The sequence below is a fragment of the Belonocnema kinseyi genome, chromosome 4, assembly GCF_010883055.1.
Source record: "Belonocnema kinseyi isolate 2016_QV_RU_SX_M_011 chromosome 4, B_treatae_v1, whole genome shotgun sequence".
Lineage (NCBI taxonomy): Eukaryota > Metazoa > Arthropoda > Insecta > Hymenoptera > Cynipidae > Belonocnema > Belonocnema kinseyi.
Genome location: NC_046660.1, coordinates 48686463 through 48712950, shown reverse-complemented (window position 1 = coordinate 48712950; position 26488 = coordinate 48686463). Strand labels below are relative to the sequence as shown.

Here is a 26488-nt window from a genome sequence, read left to right as displayed (position 1 = left end):
TTAGGTTTAACACGGGAAAATATCTTATTTTTAAAACTAAGGTATGTACAAATTTTGAACTTTTCTATCATCACAAGTTAGGTTAAATGATATTTACATTAAACATGTCCTACCAATCGTACCAATCTCACGGAATATCACAGATAAATAAAATGCCAACAATTTGAGATTTTATGGTTTGTGTTAAATAATTATAATTTCAACTATGATACACTCAATAAATTCACTTTGATTGTAAGTATACTAATGATAAATTCTAATAATCGAGAAATAAGAATTCTGTTATGCCTACAAGCAATACTAAAAACGACTATCTATTGATGGATATATGTGTCAAAATCGTACCCTTGACTGGGTCTAATAAAAATGTTTAATAAAGCCAATTGAAAAATTTTGTCATATTTTTCTCTATAAAAATATTCAATGGCATATTTAAGCTTTATTAACAAACGAAAATCTTTCTTTATCTTTGGAAATTAATGCAGGCCAATACTGTTCATTTTTCTCCTATCTACTTTAGGGCTGCTTCCCCTAGTTATATGTTTAAAATCTTCAATTACAATTTTACTTCTAAGTTCAAGGATCATACATTAACAAAAACTTTAAAATTGAAATTATCCAAGCACTTAAAATAGCCATTTTTTTTAATTTACACAGTCGGAAGAGTCTCATAGAGAAGGTGAAGGATAGAGTCAATGTAAGGTTTTCCTCCGGTACTCACCAACTCAAAAATTTACTGGGCATCACTTATGATATTATTAAATTTTAATTGCGACGAACTTGAAAAACTTATGTGAAATTATATTCACCACACAATCAGGCGCGTAATAAACTTTTAGTAAACAAGATAGGAAAGATAAGTATTACAAGCTATATAAAATCGTTCGTGAGACCAAAGTCTTATTTCCTACTTTCAGCCTTAGATTAGTAGACTTTACGACTTATTCAACACACCGCTGGATCATCGAACAAATAAAAAAAAAGTAAGAGTTTAAATTCAAAATTCAAAATACATTTTGAATCATTCTTTTTTCTAATATGATTTTAGAATACGAGGATTTTTACAATGATCCAAAAACACCTAATAGCGACTATTCTTTTTAGTGTGATTTTACACGCGCGTAAGTTTAATTACGAATTTGTGATGCTTCAATGGATATGGTTAATATCTTCTTGCAATAAAGCCTTACAATATTTTGTTCAGATGGATTCAGTTCTAAAGATGCAATAAATTGGGGCCGAAAATATTCAGAATGTAAAGGAAAAAATCAATCGCCAATAATTTTACAGCCATCTACCACGAGGAAGTCTCAAAATAAAGACCAGATGCTGAAATTTACAAACTTTAAAAAATTAGCAACAAACATGACAATGAAGAATACTGGTCACACTGGTATTAAACGGTACTTATATTAACTTATTAATTGAACACAATTTTATTTTAGAATCTTTTTTACCTTTCCTATATTAAAGTGGAAGTCACAGCTGATTGGTCTGAAAAAACCTCCAATGGTTACTGGCTGGCCCCTTAAAGGAAATTACGTATTTGAAAAAGCCACTTTTCATTGGTCTGATCAACCGGTAAGTGTTGCATACAGTTTTAATACTCTCGAAATCTAAATTAATGAAATTTCGCTAATTATACTATTGTTATTTTACCACTCGAATTAATAGAAAACAAATAGAAACGTTTATTATTAAAGCGCAGTACTGCAGAATTTTTAATGTTATGGACACAATGATAATGCATTATTATGAAAGACTTTCGTAACTAAGATATATTTTTTATCTTCTACTATTCCAAGTGTGAAATGATAACATTTTTTTATTAGTTAAAACTTAAAAGCTTATAACACAGAAAAAACTCAGGTTAAATTTGATTGCACGTAAAATTTTCCGCTGTTGAAGATTACATGCTTTAAATCAGAATACCAGACTTAAAATAACTTTTGGCTTACTTAGTTATTATTATTCAAATGACTTTAAAATGAAAACATATTTCTCGATAATGAAAATACAGGAATTTACCCAAAAATAACCATTGTTTCTTTTCAAAGAAAAAGATACATAGGTATCGAATTAATTTTAAGGTTGAAGCATTAAGAATATTTCGAATGTGATATACAAGTTGCATCTTAAATTTATTTTAGCATAAATTGAGTTCAAATATTAATAATTGGCAATTAATCGTAATGTGAAAATAGATTAAAATTTTTTATTTTAAGAATGGTGCCATTTATAGAATTTACGAATGAAAACTCCTACCTCACAATTTGTGAAATATTGCAAAGATTATGATGAATATAGCGACTTTTCGACTCGTATCAAGTACTTTATTTTCAGTCACAATTATCTTCAAAATGAAAATATAACTGAAATTTTTTATTCTGGTGGACTGATTTTAAGACGGATTTCATTCATACTTTCGTTTTTTCGCTTCTGTTTTTTTCGATTAGCAAAATATTCCGTTAATTTAAATTTATTAAGTATTTAATGAAACCAATACCAAAATTCATGATAATAATGATAATAATATTTATATTTACTGCACGAATAAATAGATGAATCTTGGGAATGATAACTTGGAGATGCACTTGTTCTTTTATAAAAAGATTTTACATCATTTAAGTAAGCTGAAACACAAAAGGGCGGTCTTGCAGTGTTTCAAATGTGGTTCCAGGTAAGAAGTACAAATTGATTAATTTAAATACTTTCTTTCAATAAGTTGTTACATGGAGTATGTATGAAGCACTACACAAATATGTTTTTTGAAAAAAGTACATTAGGAAAATTGTGATGATTGTGACGTTGACGTTAAAAAAAAGACTACAAAGGTAATTTCAAATAAATTTCTATAATGCAGTTGAATTTTTACCCAGAGAATATAAATTTAAAAAAAAGTTGATTTACAACCAATCAATTAAATTTTTAACAAATTGGTCAAATTTTCATTTGAAAAAATTTATTTTTAACAACTAAAACAACGAATTTTTCACAAAACTTATGAATGTTTAACAGAAAAAATAAACTTGTTAGATAGTAGTTCAACATTTAACAAATTAGCTGATTTTTAATCCAAAAAGAAGAATCTTAAATAAATACTTAATTTTTAATAGCAAAATAGATTTTCTTCCAAAAAACGCAATTTCAACAGAATGAGTCATTTTCCCACTAAATAGTTCATTTTTCTTCCAATTTCCTAAATTATTGAGAAAGCAGTTTAATTTTTAATCCCAAAAATAAAATACACTTCTCAAAATAAATAAAATTTTGATTCGAATCCTTGATACCTTGTAAAAAATTAAAATTCGTTGGTAACACCTTGAAAGTACTAGGATTCCTAAACTCCTGAAAAATTTATTTATTTTCTGATAGACAACATTTTCTGAAGAAGGTACAACATTTCTAAAACTTTTATTTTTTCCCAACTTGAACTAGAGTGTACACATTTCAAAAATAGAAAAAATATAATTAAATGAATAGCAAACTTTGTTTTATGTTTTCTTGCAGAAAAGAAAATAACAGCAAAGTCCATTTTTTCCAATATAACATTTTTACAATTATTTACTAATAATTAACTTTTACCTTATTGTGAAAGTTAAACAGAATTAAAAAAAGTTATTTCACATTCATTAAAAAAAGGTTTTTGGCATAATAAAAATACTTATAATTTGACGTACATTAGGGTAGAGAATTACAAATCTTTGCTTCATCATCCAGGGATTCATAAAAGTTAAAATATTTAATAACTGTGCAGCCAATTATGTTTTTTTGCCTTTCCTTCAAAAAAGTTTTGTACTTTTTCGTGGTTTTGGTTGTTGTATTTTCTTGCAGTTTTAATTTCCTAACAGAATTCACAAAAAAGCACATCTACAAGAATTTTAATTTGAAATTATGTGATTGTGATATTTGACACGTTTGAATCCTAGGACGAAAAAGAACACTTTTTGACTTAAAAAATTGCTAATTATTGTAGATTTTTATAGCAATGCTATTATATAAATTATTGCAAAAAAAGTATAAAATGCAATAATATATAAGAATAAATGAAGTACAAAAATCACACATCCTTGAAATTTCAGGTTAGATATAACACAATAAGGATAACAACAATTTTTAAAGAAATGGAAGAAAATTTACATAAGGTGCAATCCCGAAAATCAGAAACAGTGCTATCCCCGATTCGCTTAACAAGTTTCCTAAGAATTACTTTGCCACCATTGGACTTTTACGAAGGGTCCTTAGATTACCCGCCTTGTAATATTATATTTATATTTTATACTTTAAAAGTTATGTACAAAATAAAAATAAAATATAATTTTAATATATTTTAATTGGTTTATTCAAAGTTACAGGAATAATTATTTAAAGTTTATCTTGAAATTTCATTGTTTGAAATAACAATATTATTATATAAATTATAATTAAAATTTTGATAAAAACATAAAGATATTATAAGCTAAATTACAATTAAAAAAATTCATTATATTAATGTTTTAATTATGTGCTTGGTTTAATGTTAAAAAATTTCTTATTTGTATATTAAAATTAAATAATACCGTATTTTTATTTCAACGTTATATAATAAAAATTTATTAACTATTTAATATTGGAGCCATATTAATTCTAAATTTTACATAATTGAGTCATTAAAAAATATTCTTTTTTCAAGTTTTAGTTATAATAATAACATTTTCATGATTTATATATTTGCAAATTATAAAGCTTAATAATATTATGTTACATATGCTTATAATTTTTAAAATAATATTATATTCATATTTCATATTTTAAAATTATTTACAAATTTAAAATTAAATACAATTTCAATCAATTTTAAATTCGTTTATTCACTGTTACAGAAATAATTTTTTAAATTTTATCTTCAAATCTAATTTTGTTAAATAACATAAAAGATTATTAAATTAATGGATATATTGTGAAATCATTAAGATTAATCATATTATAATATGAATTAAAATTTAATAATACAGAATAGAATATCAAAATACATAAAGATTGGATTTAAATTATTTAATATTTAGTTATATAAATATGTTATTTCCTCTCAGATTATGTAATTAAATATTAGCTATTACTTTCAAAATAAAAGTTTCTTTTTTTCTTTAAATTTGAATGAGAATATAATGTACACATTATTTGAATGTTTTCATGAAAATAATATTGTGTAATGCTTTTTATGTTGTGAAATGATGAATTAATTATCGTCTAATTTTACCAAAACTCACATTTTCTGGAATGAGTTTACGACTTTATTATTAAAGAAAAATTTTAGAAATGAGAGTTCAAATTAAAAAAAATGTATTAACTAAAAATTATTTAAAGGTTTTGTGGATAATTATAGTTTAATGATTCTATTTTGTAAAATGACTAATTGATATAAGCTGAATATTTGTTTAGAACATTAAATTGAATGAAGATTAAAATTTATTAATTCAAATTTAAGTAATATAAGTAACAAATAAATTAATTATTTACTTGTAGGTTATATAATGAAACATTGAGTTTGATTTACATAATATAAATCAATCTATTTCTAAAGCACCTCTATTTCCATTAAGTAATTTTTCGGAATTATTCTGATGTTCTAAGATTAATATATTAATTCAATTTTCAAAAGTATTCGTAAAAATGTTTTAATGTTTTCCCTTAAACTGATATTATGTCACTAAAAAATAAAATTTTTGTAACTATAATTTAAAATCAGTGAAACAAATTATTTGAGGTTTTTTATGTTGTGAACCATTTAATTCATTCTTAGCTGATAATTTTCTTTACACTTTCTTCATATCGGTTTTAATTAGTGACAAAAATTATTAATGAATCAGACGTATAGAAACGCTGCTTCAAAAGTTAAAGGAGAATATACACATAATGTAAACATTATTTGAATGTTTCGATGAAAATAACTGTTTCGTGTTTTTTATTTCGTGAACTGATTAATTCATTATCAACTGATTCTACTAAAAGTGACATTTTCTAAAATTCGTTTAAAAGTTTAAGAGGAAATAAAATTTTTATAAATAAATGTTCTAATAAAAAAAAATATATAAAGTTAAAGTTATTTAAATGTTGTATAACATAATTATATTTTAATGGTTTTTCTTTTGTAAAATGGTCAATTGATTATTAGCTAATTAACGTTTTCTGATTATTTGAGTAAATAAAGATCAAAACTTATTTCCTGAAATTTAAGTAACATAATTTAATCATTGACTCAAAGGTTCTATAATGAAAAATTGAATATAATTTGAATATCAAAAGTTAATTTATATTTGCAATTATATTATTTCAATTAGATCATTTTTCAAATGATTCTGATATACTGAAATGCATATTTGCATTCGATTATTCAAATAATATGGAAATACGTTTGATTTTTTTCTGAAATTAGTATCAAGAGTTATCAATAAAACAATTCCGTTTGCATGGTGGATTGCCAACCTTGGAAAGGCGCATCTCTTACGGTGGGTGGGGTAGAGATGCTTTAGAATATGGTTAAGGCTACGGCATGGTTCCCATGTAAACTGACGGACCCGCAGGTGGTTCTCGGTCGGCTGGAGTAATTGAACCCGTCACTTAAGAGAGCGTCCTAGCGGTGCGTCAGGCACGACAGGCATCAGGGAATTTAAACATCTCTCAGTTGTGTAAGTTCCTGAGTCACAGACGAGGGCCCTGCGGGCCTCAATAACAGGCCCTTCTACCTTTACGGACAGGTCAACTTTAAAGTGGCCAGCCAGGGGCAGGAGAGGCCTGTCGGTGAACAGGAAGATCGAGGCCAGACCTAAATAACTGCTCATGGTCTAACCTTTACTCAGATGAACTTGCATCACAGCAAAAGCGCCTCTGCAGTTTTGCAGCGGGGCATGGCTGTGAGGCACACAGGTATCTCATTAATCCAGGAACCCTGGCTAGTTCGTGATACCATCAGGGGCTCGGGGGGGGGGGGGGGGGGGGGGGGGGATGGTTTTTATTACAGGGACCCTAAGGCGGCCAATTCACTGGCATGCATACTGGCAAAGGGAGTCAACGTTGTCCCGCTGCTTGAACTATGTTCCAGAGACCTGATGGTGATAGTCACGCATCTTAAAAGAATAGGAAGGATTGTCATGGGATCGCCTTACTTTCCATATGACAGCGATACCAATCCACCAGTGGAGGTACGTACACTGGTGGAATACGGCACTGTTGGGGTGCGTTGCTAGCTCCCACCATACCCTGTGGGGTAGCACGGGCGTCAACTCGAGAGGTAAGGACCTATTCGAATACCTAATTACTACGGATTTAGATATTCTTAATACAGGGAACACCCGGACGTTTCGTAATTCGGTCAGGGAGGAAGTCATTGACATCACTTTCTGTACCGGCAGTTTTACAGATAACATCAATAAGTGGAGAGTCTCAGACAAACCCACTCTCAGATCACTCACTGATAGAGTTCGTGTTGGAATCCGCTGTACCCAGCGCCCCTAAATGGGTCAGAAATCCAAGAAGAACGGACTGGGGTCAGTTTTCCACAGAGATAAGAAGCGCACTCTCAGGGATGCCAAGGTCAATTAGAGACGTGGATAACCTGGAAATGGCAGCCCAGTTTTTCACGGAAGCCATCAAATTTACTTATGACAGTAATTATCGGCCTTCGAAAGTCCGAAAGGCTGAAGGGACAAAGTATGAAAGCTGAACCAACTTTTGCACTGATATCGAGAAGGGATCAGAGGCGGCCAGACTGCACAAGCTACTTTCTCGAAATCCGGATGCTATTCTTGGGACTCCAAAATTTTCCGGCGGAGGATACTCAGAGTCGGACTGGAATACCTTGGCTTACCTGATGAAGGCACATTTTCCGAGCTTCAAAAAGTTAGGATATGGGGATACGGCACCTCTGAGGCCATCAAAGTCGCCTGTGGCCCAATTTGGCCCGAAACGACGGCTAGCCAACGGGACTGTGACCCCAGCTAGGGTCAGGTGGGACCTTGAAATTCTTTAGTCCTTACAAGTCTCCCGGTTCGGATAATATATACCCAGTCCTCTTACAGAGAGCTGGTGAGTTGATCATTGGGTCTTTCGTGAGATTTGCAAGGGCTAGTCTGATGTTGGGTTATGTTCCGGCAGCATGGAGGGGTGCGAGAGTGGTCTTTATTCCGAAGAATGGCAGGATCGGTTATACTTCACACAAGGATTTCTGATCCATTAACCTCACATCGTTCCTACTGAAAACAGTGGAAAGACTCGTTGACAGATATATCCGCCATAAGGTCTTGTCAAGTAGTCTTCTTCACAAGCAACAACACGCCTATAGAGTTGAAGGACAGCTAAAGCAGAAAGGTCTAGCGATTGAAACCTTCATGCACATCGAAGGAGCCTTTAACTACACCTCTGGAGAGGTTATTAGGACGGCTCTGATCGCCCATAGGGTGCTTATTGCAGTCGTGGAATGGACCTGCCACATGTTGGCCAATAGGAATCTAAAAACGACCAAGGGTGACACCACTTTATGTGGAACCGTTGACTCGGAATGTCTGCAGGGGGCATTCTTTCTCCCTTACTGTGGTGCCTGGTAGTGGATGAATTGCTTCATCTACTCACGAGTCAGGGCTTCCACGTCATAGGCTATGCAGACGATATACAACTTATCGCGCACTAAGAATAGTTGATTCATGGTGTAAAGGGACTGGACTATCAGTCAATCCGAATAAGATGGATACAGTTGTGTACACCAGAAGGTACAAGTGGGGAACTACGGGTATATTGAAACTGGGGGGACAAAAACTCGAAATCAAAAGGCAAGCCAAATATCTAGGAGTCATCCTGGATAAGAAGCTGTCATGGAACGAGCACTTGGAAAACAAGTGCAAGAAGCTCGTAGCGACTCTTTGGCTCTGTCCAAGAGCCATAGGAAACAATTGGGGCTTGAAACCAGAGACACTTATGTGGATCTACACAGCGCTCCTGTGACCCAGACTAACCTATGCGGCTGTCGTCTGGTGGACCAGGGTCGAACTTTCTACTGTGAAGTCCCGACTGGAAAGAATAAGGTGACTGATTCTGAGAGGTATCAGTGGTACCTCGAAGTCGACACCCGCGATGGCCCTGGGGGCACTAATAGGATTGGAGCCCCTCCATCTCACCATAAAAGCCGCGGCTGCAAAGGCGGCCTGGAGACTAAATATGGTAAACGATAGCAGTATCCCGACAGTTATGCGGATACCAATCGACATCACGAAGAGGCCGACACTGAGCATGCCCAGGGATAAAATGCCCACTTGCCACTACCTCTTCGACAGGAAATACTGGGTTAGCGTATCCACAAAAGAGGAATGGGCTAACGGTAAGGCACACCTGCCCAGTGACGGAGACAACTGGTTTACAGATGGCTCCAGGAACAAAGAGAACGCTGGAGCAGGTTTATACCGTAGAAGGAACGAAATGGGGTTCACAATTGCGATGGGGTTCTACGCAACAGTTCTACAATCTGAGATTATGGCCTTGTTCCAGTACGCCTATAAGGCACTGGAGTACGGCCGGAAAAGAAACATTCGTATCTGCTCAGATAGCAGGGCTGCTATCACGGCTCTGAATGAAATTACGACTACGTCGTTGCTAATATGGGAGTGCTTTGAGGCACTTAATAAGCTAGTTGCAGAAAACCGAGTCACTCTGCTCTGGATCCCTTGACACAGTAGCATCAGGGGCAATGAAATATCGGAAAGGTTAGCAAAGCTAGCAACAAAGTAAAATTTTACTGGACCTGAGCCAGTTGTAGGCATTTCCAGTAGGTCGGCCACTAAAGATATTAACAGTTGGATGACTGAGGAACATCAGAATGAGTGGGATGCGGTCTCTGTCTGCAGACAGGCTAAAACAATCTTGGGCTCAAAGCTAAACCCTCATGGAGCGAAAGAAATTCTTAAGCATGGGAGGAAGGAAGTCAAAATCCTTACAGAAATGTTTATAGGACATGGAAACCTCCGGTACCACAGACATAAGATTGGGCTTGAGGAAAGTCCCCTCTGTCGTCTGTGCGGAAAAGACAATGAGACTTCCACTGATATCCTCTGTCACTGCCCTGCGATTGCGGGAAAACGTGTAACACTCACAGGCAGTTTCTGCATCAGTGAGTCTGAAATTTTGGCCAACAGCGTGGTCGCGGTCCTCTCACTATGGAGAGAACTCTGTGGCCGCGCTTAAGGCTTATAAGGGGACGCAACGGGATCACCCAAGCGTCAGGGGCTGTGACGGTCTCAACCCAGAATATATAATAATTTTGTGTTATTATTTATGAAAAAATCAATTAATTGTTATATGACTAATTTTTTCACAACATCGAACTAGATAAAGATTCAGTTATAACTTTTTTTAAAATTAAGTATTTTAAGTTGTGCAATAATTTTTTCTTAACATTTTGCGACAATATTAAAATTCCAGAGTTTTTAAGAAGAAAAAAATGTTTTCTTTTTTTACATCTGGGTAATATTCTTTTTTTTTTAATTTTCAAAGAGCTAAGTAAAACAAATTTATTGAAAAAACTTATTTTAAGAATTAGAACCATAGAAGCGTCTTAATAATTTCGAAAGATTTTGAGATTACATTTTTTCAAACAGTTATGGGAAAATCTTAAGCAGTTAATATTTCATTTTAAAATAATAATTTTCAATTTTAAATATTTCAAAATTGTTTTTAAAAAAATAAAGAAGATTTTAAGAAAATGATTTTCATTTTCTACTATTTAATTTAAATTTAGGTGAACTTAATTTTTAGGGTGTCCAGAGAAGGAAAAATATATGGTTTAGATCCATGGGAAATTTTGAAATAATTTGTAGTAATAAGTTCTAAGAGCTCATTACAAAAGATTACAAAACGTTTCAAATAATTTTATAAAATTAAAAAAGGGTTTAAAAGTTTTTAAAGCAACATCGTGCCATAATATATAATTTTAGAATAAATTTTTTAAATTTAGGAGATATGTCGACGTCTTGAAACATTTGAAAAGCAATGAAAATTTATAAGATATTTTAGGACTTTATTAAAAATTCAGGATAATGAAATTAATTATTGAGTTTCCCAAAACAATTTCTTTCCAGTTTTTAATTTAAAAATGAGCTTTAGGAGAAAATTCTAAAATAGTTTTAAACATCAAATATTTCCTTAAATTTCGAAAAAGAGTAGAAGATTTTAAAGCAAAATGTTTCAATATGGTAACATTAAAAAATAAAAAATAAAATAAACCATAAAATTCTTTAAATATAGCGAAGATTAAAGAAGAATGAAGAAAGTTTGTAAACTGCAGAACATTAAAAAAAATGCAGATTTATGTGAAAGTTCTTAAACAAAGTAAAGCCAGACGTTAAAAATGCAAACATCTGGACACTCATGTTTTTTTCAAATTAAAAATTGTGAACAAAATGTGTGGAACACTGAAAACCTATATGGTAAAGTATCACATGCCCTTAGTTGAAATATCTTTGAAAGGTCTTAAGTGAAGAAATAAACGTTATTCAAGTTCCTAGCAAAATTGGGGATGTTTTGAGACAGCATTTTACATTTGAAATAACTTTTCCAAATTTCGATATAAATTCCAGCCAGATCAAAATATTTTCAAGAATTTAAGAGGCATTTTATATATATATATATATATATATATTTATTTATTTATTTTAAAAGGTTTCGCGCTTTTCCTATTATTTTGTAAAATCCCGTAAAATATATTTTTTAATATAGATTTTTTGTTGACGAATCTGAAATATTCCAAAATCTTATAAAATTTCACTTTAAATGATTTTTCAACATTTCAAGGAAAGTTGGATTCATTTAAAAATATTTTTAAGAATTCAAAAGGCTTTGCGTAGATTTAAAATATTTTACACCTTGGAAGCATTTACGAAAATTTATGGCGATTTTATTATTTCTTCTAAAATTATAAAAGTCCTGAATATATTTTGAAAAGGCTAAAATTTTTTTAATAATTTGTAAAATCCTGTAAAATAAAATATAAATTTTTTTAATCTTTCATATACTTTTTTTAACATATCTGAACTATTTAAACTTCTTTCCTAATTGTCTCAAGAAAATTATAAAATTTATATAATTCTAAAAAAAAAACTGCTGATACTTTTTTCCTTGTAAATAATTTGAAAATGTGTGTAACTAAACAAATAACAAAAAAGCATTGTTGTGTTACGTTGAAATATTTTTGAATGTATTTCTATACGGCACTTTATCCTAAAAATCTATTTTTATTTAAAAAACGTCTATCAAGTTTATTAAACTAATACGAAAAAATGTTAGGTAACTGCAGTTAGGGTGTGGGAAGGTAAAAGGGTTTAAAATAACGTTAAGTAATATGTGAACAAGAATATATGTGTTCAGAAAATTTTAATAAATAAATTATTATTAGAAAATTGAGTAAATGATAAAAATGAGTATAAATGTTAGCGTTTGGATTGGCCATGTGGACAGCTTATGCCTCGCTAAGTAGAGGAAACCCATTTAGGTGCGGCATTAAGTTGGAAATCAAATTTGAAAATTCTAGCAGGAAATAAGACAATGTTTCCTGATTATTCAGGAACCTTGAGTTATCGTAATCTCAGCTTTTAGAATCCACGATCTGTTAATTTCAGAGATAATAATAAATAAGTAGAATTTTGTTTAAAAACGAGATAATTTCCGAAATTAAGCATAATAGATTTAGCTCAGATTAAAGGAAAACAGAAAAAAGAGTATTTTTTCAAGACAAGGGAAAAAAGAATTCAAGAAGTATGAGTTCCATTTTTAAACTCATTAAGTTGCTATTGAATTGTACCGCTGAAAGTGCATCTTTTGTTATATTCGTTTATTTACAGTTTCTAAGAAAGATATTAAAAAGAGGGATCGAAAAAATTTTTAATTCATAATAATAAAACTAAATTTTTCAAAATCCATTAGGAGATTTTTTCTATAGTTTTAGTTCAAATAGAATTGACCTCTCTTTTCATTATTCGAAGATCAAAAGTTTCCATTTACATTTGGCAAAGGCTCTTTAGATTATCCCACTAGCTCGGAATCTTTGACTTGGTTATTACAATTATATAATCTTTATGTCAGAAACCCTGGCTCAAATTTATATTTCTTGAAATTATTAATGAAAATATATTTTTATTCTATTATTTAGTCAGATGATTTTTAAATAATTTTATATAATTTTTTAAACAATATTATTTTCGGTTTTTCCAGGCTTTACACCATCGTCAGCTGAAGATAAGAAAATAAAGAATATGTATATCTATAAATGTTTTGGGATGACCAGTATGCTCTACGAAAAAATTCTCTTATAATTTCGAATTCAAAGTTTTTAGGATTTTGAAATATTAAATAGTACAGCAATAGTACATTTTAAATTTTATAATGGTATTAGAAAATTAGATTTTTTTCAGAATCAAGTTTCATCACCCTAAAATGAAAAAAACAAAGTTATTTATAGATTAAATCTATGTCACCTCAGTTTATTTACGTGAAAAATAATTCCACAGAAACACTACGAGATTCAATAAAACGCAAAAGTCAACTTGATACAGAAATTTTATAATTTCTAAGCATCTAAACTAAAAATTAAATGTTTAAAATTTGAAATCTCAAAGAAGCTTTAGCCAATTTGAATAAGCTTTATCGTGATGTTTTTAGAATTAATGACTGCTTGAAAATCAGATATTTAAAATTGTAACAATTTAAAGAAGTGGTTTTTAAACCTGAATAAATTAGAATTTGTAGACAAAATGAAAATCACTTTCTCTTATTTTAAACTCGCTCTTAAATATAAAAGAGAAAAAAAAATAGTCAAAGCTAATGATGTGCTGCGATTAGGAAGATTTTTCTGGCGGAAAGTAGGAAAAACGGTTTCAAGGATGAACAAATCTACAAAAAAAAAAAAAATTCTCCAAAAGTTTAACTTTAAAGCATGGAAAGCAGAAGTTCCTTTAATTAAAAATATTCCTTTTTCTAAAAATTCTCATTATTGCGCATCTAGGTATAAACTATTACTAATACCTTTTCTCCTATCCGATCTATAAAAAGATTAAATCTAGAAGTACGTTTTCGAGTAGCTGATTATGATGGTGGATAATATTGCGATATCGCACAGCAGTAGTAAGCCCTTCAAATTTTATTTTTCTTCGATGATATCTGTTCCTCTGTGTATAGATTTTAAATTTCAAATTTTGAAAAACAATTGGAAAATAATATGATAATTATAAATTTCAATATAAATAGTGCTCAAATTGGGACTGTTTGAGAATGTACAAAAACTAGTTTTTTTATTGTCTTGTAACTGTACTTGTTTTTGAGAAAAGTAAAAAATTTCAGAGTAATTAAAATTTTTTGATTTAATATTCTAGGCTAATAAAAATAAATAGATAAAAATTAAAGAAATCATTATATTCGAACATATAATAATTGCCAGCGTTAATTATTAAAACAATTTAAAGCATACTATTTACCATTGAAACAGTGGTTCTTATTCATAAAACTTGAAAATTTATTTATTTTTTCTTAATCCTACATTTGATCCTGAAGATGGTCTAAAATTTTTAGAATGTAATATGAAGCATAAATCTCCCATAAATATTGAAATTCCTCAAAAACATTTTAATAAATCTAAGAAAACACACCAGCTTCAATCAATTTCAAACAGCAATACAACCGATTATAAAACTCAATCTTTTATCGATGCAAAACATATGAAAACAACGATTCTTCTGATTTCTAATAATTCAAATTTAGAAAAAAATGGAATTTTATTAATTTTAAAGTCAAAATATTAATTTATAATTTATCAAAAGTTGAAATCTGTATCTAATTTGAATGCATATTGCTCTACCCGTTTCAAAATGAAACAGGGTTTTTTAATTCTGATATTCAAAACTGTAGAAAGTTTTAAAGAATTATTTTCTAAAAATGTATTAAGTTAAAATTTTTTGCCCAGAAAATGATTTTAAAAAACGCCAAACGATAACACCTTTTGTCCTTTTTATTATTATAACTCATTTTAAAGTGAATATATTTTTTTAGAAGCTTTCAATCTTAAGAAATTTTATTGAAGAATGAAATAAAAATATTTAGTTTTCCCAGAAATTTGAATTTTCATATCATAAATTCGCTTTAAATCGCGCAATTATAAATTGAAAACCTGCATTAAAGAAGATGAAATTAAATTTGCATAAAAGTTTAATATTACAGAAAGAGTAATAAAAAAAAACTGAATACTACAAAAAATGTTATGGTTCGAAATGCACGATTAGAAATGTACAGATTAAATTAAATTATGCACTTTAAATTGATGAACAATCTCATAATTAAACATGTAATAATTTTAAATTGATCAAAGACATCACCACGATTGTGAATAAACAGTGCATGAGGATCCTCAATAGATGTATTCAAAAAGTGACCGAAACTCGATCTGAATTTTCGATTTTTTTTCGTTTTATTTGGATTAAAAATAAATGACGAGGAAGAAAACATAGACCCGATAACATTATGAGGTAGTCCATTGCGGGTTTGTATTTTTTTGTCGAAAAAAAATTTCTCTGGAATAAGGTTTATCTTAGCGAAAAACCATACAGTATGCGGTTCATTAAAATAAATAATTTTTTTCATATTTTTGTATCAGTTCATTCTTGTTCGAAGATATAGGCTAAGAAATTAGTTGAAAAGAAGAAATAATCATCTATTGCACTTACTGGGATATATGTATTACGTAAATAAATTATTTTCAGATTTTTGGAGAGCAATTCGTATAAACATTTAATATTAATTGTTTTGAAAAAAAGTATATATAATTTTGTTAAGAACAATAATAATTTACATGCAAAACATTTTTATGTTCCTAAAAAAATCAAAACGTTAAGCAGCATAGTAAATTTGGAATAGATAAATAAATGCCTTTTCATGCGCTCTAGAAAAATATGTTGGAACAAACAATTATTTTCGTAATTTTTATATTATCATGCATTTCAGTTTTTTAGATATTGTGGAGATCGAAAAACTCTTCGCATATTATTAAAGCTTTTTATTTGCTGATGGGCAGTAGATAATTCATTGCAAAAACAAAATTTCTTTTAACAAACAATTATTTTCAAACCACGTAATAACAACAGAATTATTCATTTACAAAGTCTTCCACAGCAAATAATGTTGAACTTAAATAGGTATCCAAACTTTAAAAATAATAATTTTTAATTAGAAAAAGTGCTTTGGAAGTCAGATAAGAGATTTGAGTTTGAGCATTTTCAAAATAAGCCTTGAAAGAAAAAACAGGTATAGTAAAACATTTTTTATTATTATTATTTAAAGTTGATACAAGAATAAAAAATAGACAAAGTTTTTTTTTTACAATTAAAAAAAATAAAAACGATTTCTTCGTTGAACGTGAATCGATTAACCTAAAATATTCAGATATTTATTCGAAGAGCAAGAAAGCTATGGTAATGCATAATATTTGAAAGTACGGTTTTTTATAATAAAACTTTTTTCTTTAACATAATTCACAGTTGATACAAGAATAAAAAAGACACCTTAGTTAATGCGAATCGATGGAACTATAAAATCAATACATTTTATTAAAGGACAAGGAAGTTATAGTCATTTGCATTATATATTAAAAACTTATTTTTATAATAAAAATTTCTCATTTTCATAATATAAATATTATGTGATCACAAAAAAGATGTGTTTATTCGAGACTAATTCGAAGACTTACAATATTGATACATTTTATTGGACAGTAAGGCAGCTTTGCCAATGCATGATACTGGAAGAACTGGTTTTTTATAGTTACATTATCTCATTTACATCATTCAAAATTGATGCAATAACTTGAAAGATTTTCTAATTCAAGGGAAATCGATTGACCTATAATATTAATATACTTTATTGAAGATTAAGAAAGTTATGCACAATCGAAATATTTCAAACATCTGTTTTAATCAAAAAAAGTTTTTTAAATGACATAAATAAAATTTGAAGTATGAATAAAAAAAGAGTTTTGGATTTGGATTTTTAAATTAAATATTATAATTATAATTATAATTTTGTATTATTTTGTAAGTTTCTTTTGTTAAATTTATCATAATGAAAACTGTAGTTTGTATATTATTTAAAAAATTACAAATTCTTCCTTTATGATGAAGAAAATACATTCCCAGCGGGAAGAAAAGTGCTATATGAATATAAATACAAATAAATTGGCAACTCTTAGGATTGAATTCACAGCTAGTTTTTAGAATTGAAAGTTTCAAAAGTTTAAATTATAATCCTAGAAAAAAAATGAAATGATATCAGATCCATGTTTTTAACAAATAATTATTTGGAATCCTATTCAATTAAATGAAAAAACGCTTTCAACTTGAGATGATTTAAGCCTTAAAAATAGTTAATTTTCATCGAAACATGTAAGAAATAAGAAAAGTCTGGCACAAAGAATGTGAAGGATAAAGTCAATGTGTGTTTTTTTCGGGGTAGACTGGTGTGCGGTTGTCCCCAATGGAGAATCCAGTGTGTTTCCTGGATGATATCACTAAATTTTAAATTTGACGAACTTTTAAAAGCAAGGGGAAACTAAATTCACAGCAGAATGACATGCATAATAAACTTTGAAAAAAAAGATAGGAGAGATAACAATATCAACCTATATAAAGTCGTGTTTTCAAGAGCGAATTTCTCATTCCTGATACTAGCATTCGATTAGTAGACTAAATAATTTCTTTATTTTCAAGTAAATCGCGAAAGAAGTAAGGTAGGATTTAAGAAAGTGGATTTAAAAATGATCCAGCGATATCTGATAGCGACTATTCTTTTAAGTTTCATTTTACGAGCAGGTAAGTTAAATTTTAGAAAATGTTCTTAATATATTTTATACTTTTTGTAAAAAACCAAACATTTTAGGCCATGGATTTTTGCAATAAACTGCCACTAATTATGTTTCTTTTTTGCAGATGCATTCAGTTATAAAGATGCTACAAACTGGGGCAAAAAATATTCAAAATGCAACGGAAAACAGCAATCTCCCATCATTTTTAAACCAGGCCAGAAGGGTTTTCCAGATAATGATGAAGAACTATCACTAACAAACTTTGACAAATTACCGAAAAAAATGACAATTAAGAATACTGGACATACTGCTATGAAACAATTATTATTTTAATTTATGAATTGTGTTTTGCCTAATTTTTTAATACATTTTTTTGTACTTTTCCTATGACACAGTAGAATTAAAAGCTAAATGGCCTGGGGAAGCAGCAAAAATGAGTGGCGGACCCCTTCACGGAAATTATGTATTTGAAAAAATTACTTTTCATTGGGCCCCAAAAGCGGTATGTGTTGCATACGTTTTTTAAACACTCTAAATTCAAATTATTCAAAAATGCTAATTGTACTAGTATCATTTACTACTTGAACTTAAAACAAAATAAAAAATAAAAACGTTTTTCAATAAAACGCAAAATTATAGCATTTTGAACTTTTAAAACAAAATCTGAATGAAATATTAAGAAAGCCGTAAATAGGCGAAATGAAAACAAAAGAATTGCTTACTCACCTTTATATTTCACCTTACCCATTCAAGGTTAATAATTCTGCAGAATTTCAATTTAATTTTTTTTTCAAATCAACAAGGAAACTTCAAAATTTAAGTCGAAAATTCGGTTTATAAATGGATTAGTAATCTTTGCAGTAATTTAAATTTAGTAAGTAATTGATGAAACCTTTTCTAGAGATCGTAATAATGATAATAACATTTTTATTAATATTTTTCAACGAAACGAATGAACAGTGGTCTGAGGGAAATTATTTTGACAATAAGCTTATCATGACGGACATGGAGATGCACTTTTACTTTTATAAAAAAGATTTAAAATCATTTAAGAATGCTCAATCACAAAAGGACGGTCTTGCAGGACTCAAAGTGGCATTCAGTGTAAGTTTAAAATACTAAACAAATATTGTATTGAAACAATTTAATATGAGAAAATTAGAGGGAACTTAAGAAACTTTTTTACAGTTCTTTCCAGTTGCACCTTTCAGAATTTTACCATGGTTGTTTTTAACTGTTGTGTTCATTAAAATTAAAAAAAATATACAGACGTGAACTATTTCATTCCAAATCCAAAAAAATAAATTATCTAATTTTTATTTATTTTTTATTCTTAGATTTTAACAGCGGTTTTGAGTTGAAGTTTCCTATGTAAAATGCATGGGGAGAAATCACTTTTTTGAGTTTTTGGAATAATTTTTAACGTTGAAAAAAACGTGACGGAAAAGTATGGGGGCCCGTTGAGAATTATTTAACGAAGAATTTTATGTATCAGACACATGGAGTTGACACCTGGTTTATTAATTTGCAGTTGTTTAAACAAATGTAATTAGTTTGAATAATTTCGATTCGAATTTTTTTAAACTAAAAGTTATTATTGTGGGTCTAGTGAAATATTTATCAGCAATAATTAATTATTGATTGATAAATTTATTTAATAATAATTAATTTATCTGTTAAATTTAAGTAATAATTTGTGTTAAAAAAATTTTTCTAAATGAAGCTAATCAAAAAATGTTGATAAATATTCCACTGAAGAAATATTAATAATTTAAAAATTTATATATTTAAACCAATTCCATTTGTTTAGAAAAATAAAAATTAATTAACTAATGTTAATAAATATTCCAGTAGACCAACAGCAATAATTATTAGGGAAAGTTTTTTTTTTTAATTGTTGAAACAATGAATAAACGAATGCTAATAAATATTTCACTACACTAATAGTAATAGTCTTTAGGGAGGAAAAGGAATTTTCGAGAAAAAAATTATTGAAACAAATTCCAATTTTTTTAATAATAAAAAATCAATTTTCCAATGATAATAAATATTCCACTAGACCAATATCAACAATTTTAAGAAAAGAAAAACGAGAATACATTTTTCAAAAGGTCGATTTCGTGAAGAATTGATATTTTTTGTTCTAAGGGTAGTTTTTAGGTACTTGTGGGGATGTGTTAGGGGTTTAAAAGCTATATGTGCAATAGATGCAATTGTTTGTTGGATAATTCTCTACATGCCTCCATTCTTTCCCGTCACATTTTTTCAACCCCTAAAAAATTATTCTAAAAACTCAAAAAAGTGATTTGTCCCCATGCATTTTACTTGAGAAACTTCAAGTTAGAACTGGCACCTGTCAAAATAAAAAAAAAATATATAAAAATTGAGGGACTTTCTTTTTTCGGACTTGGAATGGAATTAGGGGTATCCTTCCCTCTAGCATGCAAACAAATTTTTCAATGCATTTTTGGACCACCCTACTACCACAGCCTTAACAATAAATTGGAAAAATGTTAATTATTTTATAAAATTTTTAATCTTCAGTACACAATAAAATAATACAATATTTTACAAACTTGCAAATATTAAAAAACTGTACTAAGAGGGATGTTGCTTTTTCCCTTTTGTTCGGACAGTTTTTCTACGTATGTGTACTTTCTTGTATTTTATCGCAGTTTTAATCTCCCGCGAAAATATACGCAAAAATGCATATACAAGAATTGAAAGCTACAAAATCATATAGGAATATCCAAGTGTTACATTAAAAGATTGTTTTATGTTATATAAGATGAAAAACGAATAGAATACTATTTCTTCAACGTTTAGAAATAGAAGTTGTTTTGTAAAATTGTCGTTCGCTCAACTTAACTCAGAATTATCCCATTGTTATATTCTAAATATTTCCATCCTAAATAAAAAAAAATTGTTTGTCTGTGAAACCGGCTAATAATGTAGTTTTTTCCTTTTTTAAATTCTTGAAGAAAATTAGAACTGCAGGAAAATCGAAAAATATACAAATAAAGTACAAGGTTTAAACAAAAAATGTATTTAAGTTGTAATTTCGTTTTATTTTTTCTGCCAGGCATTTAATTTAATTTGCAGCTTTCTGATCACCTAAGTTTTAGTTCTTTGTAATTTATTGAAAATTTTTTTATCATGGTATGTCACTATGCCAAATCAAATATAATTGACACATTCTTGAAATTTCAGACCGGACTGATTGATTTCAATGACCATGTTTTTGACAATCTCGTAAAAAATTTACATAAGGTGCAATCCCCAAATTCAACAGCAGTGATTCGTGCGATTCCAATATTTGAAAGTATTCTAAATAAAAGTCAACCGCCATTTGACTATTACAAAGGCTCGTTAGATTATCCCCCTTGCTCCGAATCTGTGATTTGGATAGAATTTCAACCTAATTACCCTACGAATAAGAATTTGGTAAGTATCTATATTTCTCGAAATTATGTACAAAAATGGATGTGAAATTTCATTCACAAAGTTTTTTTAAATTCGTAATTTTTCTTTCAGGTAAATGCATTCAGGAAAATAAAGTTGGCAGAGGAAGACGTGTCGAATGTTAGACCTTACCAGGCTCTAAACGGACGCCAACCTCATCTGGTGCATCTTCAGGGTAGCCATGACTAATAAACATGATCTAATAGATTATGCTAATAAGTGTCGGTTAGCGGCTAACCTCGGGGTAGGTTTTCTGCAGTTTTCGTTATACCTGGCAAAACGGACAAGCAAATGCGAGCGCTTATAATAAAAATCCGGCTGCAGACGGTAAAGGGTAGATAGTATGGTTATGGGTGTTTTGTATCTAAATTTCTAACAAGAATGTTAATTTGAATAATAAAATGGAATAAAGTCTTGGGCTGCAATAGTTATATTTTTATTTGAGTTATTCCAAGCATACACCCGATAGTTCCCATCTGGGTATAAATTATTACCAACCGAGTACCTGATTCTGGTAGTAGGTAATACTTTTACTTGTTTTTCCCATGCAGTTTTTGTAAGCACAGTTTCTCCAGGTCAGTTCTGATAAAGAAATAAATATTTGAATATAAATTTTGCACAATTCAGGACTTTGCTAAAATGGGCAGATAAGCCAACCTTACGGCTTGTGTAAATCTCACATTTTCTTGAAAGATCTTAAACAGTTTGACGTAATTCGTAATTTGTGATTGAATTTGGTAGAAAAATGAATATAAATAGATTGAAATTAGAGATATAATAACAATTGATTAAGTATTGAAGGCCAGCATTATTATTATTATTAGACAATGTCAAATTATGAAATTTATAATTTAAATAGTGGCTTCTATGGGCTTCAAAATTTACCTGTGCACAATTAAATGCCATTAATATTGACATCCCCGACGGAAATTTTATCTAATCAATGAAACTTACCAACTTCAAAAAATTTCAAAAAACAATGATCGTGCAGAATACTGTTCTCACAAGTATTAAATAATTCTTATTTTTGTTTATGAATTTGATTTTTTTCTTTATATATTTTTAATACTTTAGCATTTTCTATGACGCAGTAGAACTAAAAAACCAATAGTCTGGAGGCATAGACCAGAGTTGGGGATCACATACAAATTCTAATAAAGATGATATTAAATAATCTAAACTAAAATGAAAAATCAGATCCGAAATTTATCAATTTTAAACAGAAAATAATAATGTAAAATATATAATAATATAATATATAATAATATAATAGTATAATAATATACAATACATTTTATTTTAGAGGCTTCAACATTCGACACTATATTAAAATCAAATTGAAAAATTTTACGAATTTTGAAAAAGTAGCCTTGAAAATTCAATTAGTTAGAATTTTTGAACCTGAACAATTGTATGATGACAACATTCCACATGTAAAACATTGTAATTGTTTGAATTGAAGAATTATAAATTTAGAGACTTAAAAATCAATATTTTATCATTCATATGCTTTCAAAACTGAGCAATATACAAATTTCAGGATACGAATTTAATTTTTAAAAAATTGTGCATTTTAAAAGTGATTATTAATTTGATAAATAAGTGGGAAATCAATTAATAACGTTTCCAAAATGAAATATTAATTTTTCAACAAAAAAATTGATTCGGCACTAAATAATTAAATTCCCAACTAAAAAAGTTTGAAATTTAATTTGTAACTCAAACTGTAAATATAAAATTTGATCAAAAACATTAATTTTTTAACTAAAAGATCAATTTTTGAACCAAGTATATGAATTTTTTACCAAACAGTACAATGTTCAAATTTGTAATAAAACGTTTAAATTATTAATGAAAAAGATGAGAAGTCAACAAGAAGATTATTTTTCTATCAAAAAAGACAAATTTCCAAGCAACAATTTTCTTCAAAGCATAAATTTTTTTTTACTAAACAGTGAAATTTTAAAAACGGAAAAAATTATTTCTCAAGAAATTAAATATTTCACTTTTGAAAACATCAAATTTAAAAAAAAAATAAAACAGTTTTCTAAATTTTCAATTTAGAAAACTAATACTTAACCCTAAAAATATAGTTTTCAAAAAAGGGTTGGGTTTTTAACGAGATCTCATAAATTGTCAAATAAAGTGATGAATATTGAACAAAGATGATTTTTAACTAGCAGTACAAATTTTTAAAATAAATTTTGATTTTCTACCAAGTAAATTTTTTTCAATTTGTTTCAATGTTTTATTTCCCTGATATTTTCAGTTCTGGAGAAGCAGTTTGACAATTTTTCCTTTTTGGGGCAGTTTAGCCTCTTTGTTTTTTTTTTAAATTTTGTCCGGCAGTTTGACCTCAAGTTTTTTTAAGGATTAAACTTCCTATTTTTTTAATTTTATGGAAAAGTTTAAAGTCACCATTTTTAGTATTTTGAGACAGTTTGGATCCTTTTTTCAGTTTCATTGGACAGTTTAATCCATTTTCTTCCACATAATCAGGCAATTAAACCGTTTAGTTTTGTTTTTTGGGAAGTTTAGCCTTTCTATTTTTCAAATCTTATAGGGCACTATGACAGAATTTTTCTAGTTTTGACAAACTTTTTGTAATAATATGTCCCGAGCTGAATTCAAAAAATTAACTTGCTATTAATTTTTTAACTTTTTAAAAAAAATAAAAATGCTACGTCTATAAACGATGCAGAACGAAGTTAGTATTATGTAATGTGTAAACAGGCTATTTCACCCCAGAATGAAAGAACGTAATTATTTACAAACCTTATGTACTTTAATTTCATTTATTAACGTTAAAAATAGTTCCACAGAAAAATGATGAAATTCTATTAAACACAACTGGAGACATGATAGAACGTATCATCTTAATTAAAAATTGTAATGTTTGACATTTGTTAATTCTAAACTTAAAATAATAACGTATTATTTATTACAAATCAGCTTTGTCTAATATGAATAATTTCATTTCGCAGTGCTCTAAAATGTTTTGAGTTAAATTTTTACTAATTTTATAATAATAAATGATACATTAGTAGTACATTAAAAAATTGTAAATTAATTTAATTTTTAATTGAAATCATACAGAAAAAATAATGAACTAATTGAAGTTTCCGTTTTGATCACTTTAAAAATAGAAATTTACTAAAAGTACAAAATTACAAAATAATGAAAACAATTTTTAAAACACAATGACAAATCAGACAAATCAAATCTTGTATTCGAAATGGAAATTTTTTGAGCTGCAAAAGGGAATGAAAATTTTTTGGCATACATATCCTATCGCTTTCCCCGCTTCATCATTTTTTTCTTAATCAAACAAACTTTGCTATAAACCGATTTTTAAAATAATATGGATTGTTAAAAAATGCAATAAATTTGTTAATAAATCTTTGGTCAGTTTGAAAATATTATTAGCAGAAGCAAGCCCGCTAAATTTCATCAATATTTATCTCCAAAAGTTTTCAAGTTATTGGGATCACATTAAAGTTAACGTCCGCAAATTCACACACACGCACACACAAACATTGCTTCAAATATTATTTCATATATTTTTAAACTGAGGAACGTTGAATTGAATGAATAGATAAAATTCGAAATTAAAGTGAAAATAATAATTTTTAATTTAAATAATATAATATCCGAAACTGTAAAAATGTTATAAAAGTAGCGTTTGAAATGTGATAAGTTACAAGTTTTGATGTAAAAAATAAAAAGAAATCGCCAAATAATAATATATTTTTTGTATAAAAGTTATTCGAAACTAATTATATTTTGTTTATAGGCCTTCTATTTCATGAAATGGAACCAAATAAAGCAAAAATATTTGTTTGCCCATAAGTTTAAATTTTCAAAATGATAAAGCAGCTTCGCATTGCCCTATTTCAAACTTAAAACCTCCAAAAAAGCAAATACAAATTAAATGAACAAAATGGTTTGATATTGCAAAATGAGTAATAAAAACATTACAAACAAAAAAAATGGTTAGAAATGCACAATTAAAAATACATTTTCATTCTCATAATTTAAATTGTATATTAGAATGGAAAATAAGTTTTGATTCGAGATAAATCGATTGACTTAGAATATTGATACATTTTATCAGAGAGTAAGAAAGCTATGGGAATGCATAATATTAAAAAAACGGTTTTTTATATTTAAAAATTTTTTATTTACATAATTCGAAATTTTTGCAATAACCTAAAAATTTCTTTGTTTTGTCGCAAATCGATTGACTTTTAATGTTAATACCTTTTATTGAAAAGTGAAGAAGTTATGCTCATTCGAAATATTTTTAACATCTGATTCAAATAGAAAAACTTTTTTTTGATATTAATTAAATTTAATGTATGCATAGAAAAAACTTATAGATTTCCAATTGTAAAATAAAATGTTTTATAGAGAGAGAGAGAGAGAGAGAGAGGCAGGGATTATCATAGTATTAATTTTAAATTTTGTTTCAATTTTAAATTAAATTTTTTTAATTGAAAACCTAATCTTAATGTCAATAAACTTAGTGTAAACCTTGGAAAGAAATGGGGAGCAAAAGAATTTCTATTTTCCTTTTTCCAACCCGGAAAACGACTTTTTTAAATAAGAAATTTTGTTTTGTCTCATTTTCTATTGTATTTTAAAATAAACTTACATTATTTGTTATTTTCTATTTTTGTCAATTTCTATTCATTAATTAATCAAAATTAAATCTTTCGTTTGTATAATATTTGAAAAATCACAAATGCTTCCTTTATGAGGAAGCAAATACATTGTCTAACGGGAAGAAAATTTTTCGTGAAATGAGCACCATATAAGTATAAAAACAAATAAAGTGGAAACAATCGAGATGAAATTTACAGCTAATCTTTAGAAATATATATTTAAAAAGTTTAAATTATAATCCTAAAAAAACATGAAAATTAGGAGCAGGTACTCGTAATGATACATAGAGCCTTTTATCTGCAAATGCGTATAAGATAATTTATGTCTATTGGAGCCATGTTTTTAACAGACAATTATTTTAAATATACAGAATAAAAAAAGCTTTCAATTTGAAATGATTTAAGCATTACAAATAATTAATGTTCTTCGAAAAATGTACGAATTAAGAAAAGTCTTTCCAGAAGAATGTGGAGGATTGAGTGGATTTCGTTGATGATATCA

At 28.5% G+C, this 26488-nt stretch overlaps 1 protein-coding gene across 1 annotated transcript; it reads left to right on the top strand.

The window, feature by feature from the left end:
• Positions 1-18856: 18856 nt before the first annotated feature.
• On the top strand, positions 18857-21511 carry LOC117170879 (carbonic anhydrase 6-like). The gene is made up of 3 exons (XM_033357922.1): positions 18857-18964; positions 21071-21304; positions 21395-21511. The coding sequence occupies exons 1-3, from the start codon at positions 18857-18859 to the stop codon at positions 21509-21511; spliced, it is 459 nt and encodes a 152-aa protein (XP_033213813.1).
• Positions 21512-26488: the final 4977 nt, after the last annotated feature.